Source organism: Capsicum annuum, chromosome 4 (assembly GCF_002878395.1).
Source record: "Capsicum annuum cultivar UCD-10X-F1 chromosome 4, UCD10Xv1.1, whole genome shotgun sequence".
NCBI classification, from domain to species: Eukaryota; Viridiplantae; Streptophyta; class Magnoliopsida; order Solanales; family Solanaceae; genus Capsicum; species Capsicum annuum.
In genome coordinates this window covers 99,869,986-99,879,124 of record NC_061114.1, presented here as the reverse complement: position 1 = coordinate 99,879,124, position 9,139 = coordinate 99,869,986, and the positions used below count along the sequence as shown (strand labels likewise).

The following is a 9,139-nucleotide window of genomic DNA, read 5'->3' as shown; positions in this document are numbered from 1 at the left end:
AATTTTTTCTAGAGACAGGTGAAAACGTCTCTTTATAGTCAATGCCATCTTTTTGAGTAAAACCTTTGGCAACAAGTCTGGCCTTGTGATGTTCGATGTTGCCAGTTGAGTTGCGTTTGGTCTTAAAGACCCATTTACACCCAACTCTTTTGCAACCTTTGGGTAATTCAACAAGGTCCCAAACTTTATTTTGTTCCATAGATTTTAACTCATCTTTCATAGCATTTATCCATTTATCAAAATTGTTGCTTTCAATGGCTTGTGAAAATAAAACTGGATCATCATCAATTCCCAAGTCAGTTTCTGACTCATGTAGATATACCAAATAATTATCAGAAATAACAGATCTTTTTTGTCTTGAGATCTTCTTGATGCTACTTCTTGTGGTTCATCTACTACAGGTTCATCAATTGTGGCTTCATTAGTAGGAATATTAATTTGTTGTTCTTTTTGATTACTTTGTTGTACAACATCTTCAGGAACAAAAAAATTAAAAGAAGTACAAGGTAGAGGAATTTACACCCTAACTTCTTTAATTTCCACATTACGTGGTTCTCCACTCCCACTAACTTTGTCATTCTCAATGAATCTAGCATTTCTAGTTTCAACTATTCTCGTACTATGATTAGGACAGTAAAATCTATACCCCTTTGATTTTTCTGGATAACCAATGAAGAAACCATTGATTGTTCTTGAATCCAGTTTCTTTTCTTGTGGATTATAAACTCTAATTTCTGTCGGGCAACCCCAAACATGCAGGTGCCTCAAACTAGGTTTCCTACTAGTACACAGTTCAAAAAGTGTCTTTGGGACTGCTTTACTAGGAACCTTATTTAGCAAGTAAACAGCAGTCCTTAAAGCATACATCCATAACAAAGGAGGTAAAGATGAATTACTTAACATACTCCTAACCATATCCATTAATGTACGATTACGCCTTGCTACCACACTATTTTATTATGGTGTGCCAGGCATTGTGTATTGAGCACATATGTCACACTTTTTGAGGAATTTAGCAAATGGACCTGGGTGTTTTCCACTTTCATCATATCTTCCATAATATTCACCACCTCTATCATACTTGATTATTTTCACCTTTCTATTTAGTTGTCTTTCAACCTCAGTAATAAATACCTCTAAGGCATTAATCGCTTAAGATTTTTCATGCAACAAATAGATATATCCATAACGTGAAAAGTCATCAATAAAAGTGATAAAATATTTTTCTTTATTAAAATATGTGATATCAAAAGGGCCACATATATCAGTATGTATAATTTCAAGAAGCTGTGTGCATCTTGTGGCTCCTTTCTTTGTGTGTTTTGTTTGTTTTCCTTTAATACAATCTACACAAATATTAAGGTCAGTAAAATCTAAATCTGGAAGAATTTCATTCTTAACTAATCTTTCCAGCCTTTCTTTAGATATGTGACCTAAACGTTTATGCCACAAGTAAGCAGATTGTTCATTCACCAAACTTAGTTTGGTACCAACGTTATGATGCAGAGTTAAGAGTGTTTCAGTAAAAAGATTATCAAGATTCAGTTTGTATAAATTATCACAAAGAGTACCAACACCAATAAGATAATTATGCTTAAACAAACTAAAACATCCATTACCAAAATTAAAAGAATATCCAGTCTTATCCAACTTAGATAAAGAAACTAAATTTCTCGAAAAAGAAGGAACATAAACAGTTTCTACTAAATCTAAGTGATGTCTAATATCGAGAATAAGACGATAAGTCCCGACACCTTCAACTGGAGCCTTCACTCTATTTCTCATGTAAACAAATCTTTCATTCTTGTTTATGGTTTGGATTGTAAGGAATCCCTGCATAGTATCAGAAACATAAATAGTACAACCAGAGTCAATCCACCAAGTATTATAAGGAAATTCAGTTAAATTTGATTCGAGACATGTGAAAGAACAAGGCTTACCTTTCTTCTCAAACCATGCCTTACGTTTCAGGCAATCTTTCTGAAAGTGTCCAGATTTTTCACAGAAATGACACTTTTCATTTTTGTTTCCTTTCTTATGTACTTGAGATGAGGACTGATTAACATTAAGTTGTTTCTGTTGTCCCTTACCATGCTTCTTTCCTTTCTTTTCAGCTCCTTGATGATTTACATAATTAATGAAGTGGGTTCCTTGATTCTCTAGCCTCGTTTCCTATTGAACCAATATACCATGCAATTCATGCACGTTCCATTTGTCTTTCATGGTGTTGTAGTTCATTTGGAAAGGACCATACTCAGACGATAATGAGTTAATAATGAACTGCACAAGGAAATTCTGTTCCACTTCCATTCCCAATGACTTAAGTCTTGCTGCTATGTTTGTCATTTTAATGACATGTACATGCATAGTACATGAACTATCAAACTTGATGGTGGTCAAAGTACCCATTAGTGTCCCAGCAAGAGACTCATCAGCAGTTTGGGAAGACTCTTCCACAAGTTTCAGAAGTTCTTTCGCACTTTTAATTTTGGGAAGAGTAGTCTTAATGTTCCCGCAATATTCATTCGCATGAACATTAGGCCTAATCTGTTAGACCGATCCCAGTGCTTATAATAGGACTTTTCTTCATCACTGCTAGCTTCAGTAATAGCAGTTGGCTTTTCAGAGTAAAGTGCAGCATCAAGATCTAAAACTCCAAGATGGAATTTGATCTGTTTGCACCAATTTGAAAAGTTAAGTTAATTAAAAGTCGTAACAGAAGCAGAGTGCGAATGAAGGGCAAGTGCTGAAAATAAGATATGCTCATTTATTAATGCTTTGTTTTATCAGATTAAACACATTATCAAATTCAGAAATAATTTACTTAAATGTATATTGATGTTCTCCTTTGGGCGAAACATCAAAATACAACTTTAAACATAATGACGCTTAAAATATATTTAACACAAACCGATAATATTAATGCATCAATTAATAATATTTATCATCTTTGGATAAATAAATAAAACTAACGATACATCAAAATTATATCTTTAATATTTATTGATCATACGAACAAACAATTAACCTTTAGGTGATCCACAAATGTCTTATGACCAGAAATTTAATTTACCCATAATTATTAGAGCAATTATAAGCATCAAGATTAATGGGTAATTAATTTAAACTTTAACCTTTATTTTGAAATTAATTTCATAAAGATTTGATCACTTTGGTGATTAACGAATCTTACATATATGATTCCAAGTTATATTAAGAAACAATAAATTTTATTATTGCATACTACAACGTTCTAACAACAAAGAGTTGTTTCTTTAATATTTAAAATAACAAAGATTAAACTCATATTATTTTAAATAGAATCAATTATAATAATATCAATATTTCAAATTTTGTTATTCAATAATTGTGAAATTTCTAACAAACATAATTAAAATTACAAGATCTGGAGAAACATTAATTTTAATGGAAAATCACTTGTTCCGAAAATCAGACTCTAATACCACATGTAAGCATAAAACGGATTATATAAACTTAAACAATCTTATACATAAATAATCTTATCCATAATCCTTTGTATTATTCAGGAACGTTGAACTTAATGATTTTCACATACACATAATAACAGTAATTCAATGAAGAATTACTTACCTGAATTCTCCATGGTTTTAGCGGAAGTAAAAGCGTAATAGCAAAAGCATTGAATTGTTTCTCTCTCTTTACCTTACTTTCAGAATAATTGTGATGGAGCTTATTCTTCTTTTGGCAGAGAGAGGACCCCTTTTATAATGAGAATAGTCAGTTATATTTTCACGTTCCATCAACGTGATTGGTGGATACAATCATTATCTTACTATGAGTCAGTAATTGTGGATACAATCCTACTAGGATTCAATAATTATCCTACTAGGTAACTTTTCATATAAATTAAGGATTTAACTTATTCAATTATTATTAAACCAATAAATTAATTAATTATGTAGGCCATAAAAATTTATAGTTAAGGCTAAAAAAGATGCAACCAGTAACTGAAGATGTGAAACAAAATATTTCGTTGCTTTTCGAAATTATCATTGACTTTCATTGTGGCAAAACAATTCTAAATCTTAAGACACAAGTGAGGGTAAAATAGTCAAAACACCTTTTCAATCAAGTATTATTTTAAGCCGTACATAAAAAGAAATAGAACAGATAATTTGGAGGAAACGAGATGAATAGAAAAAAAATAATCTTTTCAGATATCTTATATGTAAAAATGAAGATCTCTTAGACATCTCAAAAAATAAAATATCAAGGATTAGAAAATGAGTTCTCCCGGTAGTTTGAAACTAGAAAAGTACATATTTTGTCCTTTTCACACGGTAAATTCATATTTCTTTTCCTTTTAACATGGTAGAAGTTTAAGTTTTATGTAATTAGCAATAATGTTAATAAAATTATACTATTAGGTTACTAAAATGTAATTACAGCTAACTGTATATAATAAACATAGATTAATGAATTTAAATTGAATAAGTAACCTGATATAATAATAAATTAATGATATAAACATTATTCACGTTACCGTTTTCATGTAACTTAAAGTCAAAAACCACTTCAATCATTAACTTTTTGATTCCAAGACTAGTAGTTGGTTATGAAATTTCCCCACACACGCGTTCCGCGGAAAATATAATTATGGTCTTTTTGTACATCAACATTTATCATCGTGGAATGGTTGAGATCATTCATCCTTAATTAAAGATTTCAGATTTGAATCTTAGAGAAGCATAAATTTTAATTAATCAGATTTCAATACAAATATCGGAATATAATGAAAACAAAAAAGTATTTTTGCATGACCTATCTCCGTTAAATTGAAGTATAAAAGATGAGAAACGGACAGACTATGAAATATGAGTGTACTTCACATGAAGATATATAGTTCCCCACTCTAACTTGCATCTTCCTTAAATTCATTCTCTTTCTTCACATTCATGTTTCTTCTTTCTTTAATTCCACTCACTCTTTGCTTCTAAGCTTCAATTATGTGTGTATGTTTACACCATAAAAGTCAGCTAGTTTAGTGTTTCAGTGTACGTTTAATTTTTGTAAAGAGACACGATGGAAATGTTGTGGTGGCTATGGCGGAACTGGTCGATAGCAGCGGCATTATTAGTGATGATGGTGGTGTCATCCGGCGGAGTAGACGTGACGTATGATGGAAGGTCGTTGATAATAGATGGAGAAAGGAAGATGTTGTTTTCTGGTTCTATTCATTATCCTAGAAGCACCCCCGATGTATGTTTCTCTCTCTCTCAATTGCTAAGATAATATATTTTTTATAAAGTAATTACAGATAAATTTTTATGATAGATATTAGTAATAAGTAACCTCATAAAAAACACTAACACCAAATTCTGACAAATTTTTTGTCAGATTACCGTCTGAAATTTGATTGATAGAAACGTTTCCAGTGGATTTTGTGCCAGTTGGAATTTCACATTTTTAAGTAGTTAAATTGTTAATTTGCACGAATTGAGCGTATAAAATATCTTTATACTACTTATGTATATAACTTAAACTCTCTGTGTATATATGTATTTAACTTATGATAGTTTTAAGTTTTATGCTTCTCGTGTAAATATTCGTTTTACACTATCACACCATTATGTAAGCTTTCTAAAAATATTTTGGAATTGGAAATTTTAAAAAATTTCATATTTGATTTGAGCTAAGGCCTATCTAAGAGGCTGCATTTGTTTTTTTTTCGGATTCAGACGTCTGAATCTGAATGCACATCTGAATAATTAAGATGATGTCTCTAGATCTGAAAACTGAATTATTAAGATTGTTTGTTTTTCAACATCTGAATGTACAAAAAAAATTATATGTATATATAATAAAAGAAAAAATATAATTCAAATAAAAAACTAATTATATATTAGAAAAGTATGTAATTTAATACAATAAAATTATTATTTGATTGAAAAAAATATTTATGTTTGTTAGTGATAATGGAAATGGTTTATAATGGTGGTTGTGATGACAATGATGATGTTAGTGATTAGTAATGTTGGTGGTGCTAGTTGTGATGGTTGGTATTGTGGTCACTGTTATGATGGTAGTGGTTGATAGTGGTGGTGGTGGTTGTGATGTGATGTTGCTTGATGTTAGTAGTTGGAGGTGTTGATTGTAATAGCTGGAAAATGAATGCATGATGGTTGACGATGTGTTGGTGCTAGTTGGAGATGTTGTTAGTTGTGATGATAAAGATAGTTGTTAGTAGAAATAAATTGTAGCGATGGTAGTGGTTGAAATGGTGGTAGAGATGGCGTTACTAGTGACAATGGTGGTGGCGGCCAAAGAATGTGTAGAGGTTGTGATGTATTAGTGGTAGTTAACAGTGGTGCTAGTTGTGATAGATGAGTTGGTTGGTAGTAAGGATTGCATGCTGGATTGTGGTTGATGATGGTGGTGCTATTGACAACTGTGGTGATGGTGAATATAATTAGAATAATAGAGGTAGTAGGTGTGGTAGCGGTTGACAATAGTAACTAGTAGCGATATTTATTATCGATGGTGGAGTGGTTGGTGGTTGACAATGGTGGCGATAACAGAGGTGGTTGGTGGTTGACAATGGTGGCGATAACAGAGGTGGTTAGTGATGGTGACTGATGATTATAAATAGTGTGACAGTGAATATTATCCAACACTAGAATACCTCTTCAGACCTATTAAGACTTGATTCTAGATCTGAATGATTAAGACATATTCAAACCTATTAAGAGTTAAAATCTTAATAAAAAATAAATGCACTTAATCATCTGAAATCTGAACTATTCAGATTCAGACCTCCATTAAGTGCAAACAAATGAGCCCTTTACTATAAAAAAAAAAAAGTGCACTTTGACATAGGGGTGTGCATCGGTCGGTTCAGTTCGATTTTATATATTATCGATTTTTTATTTTTAAATATGTTAAACCAATAAGATATTTTTTATCGATTTTTAGTCCTTAACGGTTTGGTTTTTGGTTTAACTGATAAGAAAATACTCATAAAATAGAAATAGTGGTAACTAAAATGAAAAAAAATCAAATCTTAGTTGCAACAAAAAATCCTACATTATGTGTTTTAATTTATAAGAATCTTCAAGTTTAGACTAAATATTGTTAGGAGAAATTAAGAGTTTGTATAATTGAAATAATAGGTTTGTTAATTTGCAGAAATTAAAGAGAAATTAAGAGAAAAATATAATAAGTCACAATATATATATATATATATATATTGTCATATTGGGTTATCGGTTTACCTAATAACCCAATAAGAAAAAATCAAACCGAACCAATAACAAGTTTTTCTTATAAAACTATTAAAAACCGTTAACCCAATAACCCAATAACAATAAACCAATAACATTTTTATCGATTCAATTTATCGGTCGATTCGATTTTTTCACACGCCTACTTTGACATATGCTACCATAAAAAGTGGATTTCTTGACAACATCTAAGGAAGGGTCTTTAAGTTATTAGACCAACACTTATTAATTAATACCACTAAGAAGTTAAAGAGGATTAAGAACAAAATTAACCTGACAGATCACTTTTTTTTTTAAAACAAGACATTCGTAGGTCACTATTGTAGCCATGTGCATAGTGGGGATTAAAATAAAATAGCTAGCAAACCATACTTAAAGTAGGACATTCCAATGGAGAGGACTTTTAAGTTAGTATTTGATAACAAATTTTGAATTAAATTTTAAAAATCTATTTTCAAGTATCTGTTTGGAAGGAATTTCATTTTCTTCAAAATTTTAAAACCTATGTCCAAATGGGAAGTAAATCTGTTGTTAGGATTAAGAGTGATTGGGAATTGCATCTAGATCAAAATTTTTCTAGGTTATTTCAACTTTCTTTTGTCTGGTTTTTTAAAGAGTATTAGTTAATTAAGATGTTACCTATTCCTAGTTTAAAGTCTTGACACTTAGATTTTATTTCTTCTGAAAAAACATAGTTTGCACTACAGAAATTGGTAAGCTGCACTTGTTCATTCACATTTTTGTATAAAAGTAAATCGTTTTTTCAGTACAAAGAACCCCCATACTAATCTGTAACTAGCCAATAGTTCATTAAATAAATCAGAATCATGAGTCTAACAAAACTTAAAAGACCTAAAATCTTCACGAGTAGAATAGTATATATTATTTTGTTTAAAAATAAAATAAATATTTTAAATTTTACATGATATATTATTTTGTAATACATCACTAAACATACTAACAAGAAATTATATACTATATGAATTACAATCCTTGCATTATTAATCCATGCTTACTTATCCCTCTATTACAAATTCTATATTACTTATCCATGCACAACATTTCTCAGAATCACACTACACCTTAATTAATTAAAGAGTGAAATTTATGGAGTTTGATAATACAAGAACCAAAATTTGAAAATTTACTCTAATTTCTAGGTACAGATAGTCAATGTAATATATTTGTTCTATTGAATACTTATGTATTGTGTACTTGCATTACTATATTGCTTTGTTGGATTTTTCTGAAATTTATATTTGTCTGCTCTGTACGTTTGCATATCTTTGATTCTTCTTAGATTAATTTATTATTTTAGAAAACTAGGATATCCTTGACTTATTCTCCTTAAATAGATAGGGGTCGTTTGGTTTGAAAACAAGTTATATCGAGATTAGTTATGCTGGGATAAATTATGATGGGATAAGTTATACTAGGATTAGTTATGCTAGAATTATTTTTTATTGAGTATTTGGTTTGTTGTATTCAAAGTAATATGCATGGTATAATTTCTAGGAATAAATTGATTAATTATCAAAATACCCTCTGTCTTATTTAACTTTTTTTATATATATATTTCTTTTTAAACTTTAAATATTTACTCTTAAATTTTTTTATTATTTTTTAGAGAAATTAAAATATGATATGTAAATAAACATAATTTATATATTTTACAACCATTTTGAACAGTAAACTGTTCAAAATTTATTTACTTATGAATATATTATACGTTAATTAAACATAATTTATGTGTGTGTGAGAATATAGTACGTTATATATTATGTTATATATAATTAAATTATATATAATTAAACATAATATATTATAACTAAATATATTAATATAATATATATATATATATATATATATATATATAT

At 29.6% G+C, this 9,139-nt stretch overlaps 1 protein-coding gene across 1 annotated transcript in view; it reads right to left on the bottom strand.

Annotated features, from left to right (window-relative positions):
* Window positions 1-1,798: 1,798 nt before the first annotated feature.
* Window positions 1,799-9,139, bottom strand: part of LOC124897966 — an 11,159-nt gene continuing 3,818 nt past the window's right edge. Inside the window, exons 2-5 of the mRNA XM_047411591.1 lie at window positions 2,536-2,672; window positions 2,287-2,479; window positions 1,941-2,172; window positions 1,799-1,833 (exon numbers count right to left, since the gene is read on the bottom strand). Coding sequence (XP_047267547.1) covers window positions 1,799-1,833; window positions 1,941-2,172; window positions 2,287-2,479; window positions 2,536-2,672 — 597 coding nt within the window. The remainder of the gene's footprint in view (window positions 1,834-1,940; window positions 2,173-2,286; window positions 2,480-2,535; window positions 2,673-9,139) is intronic.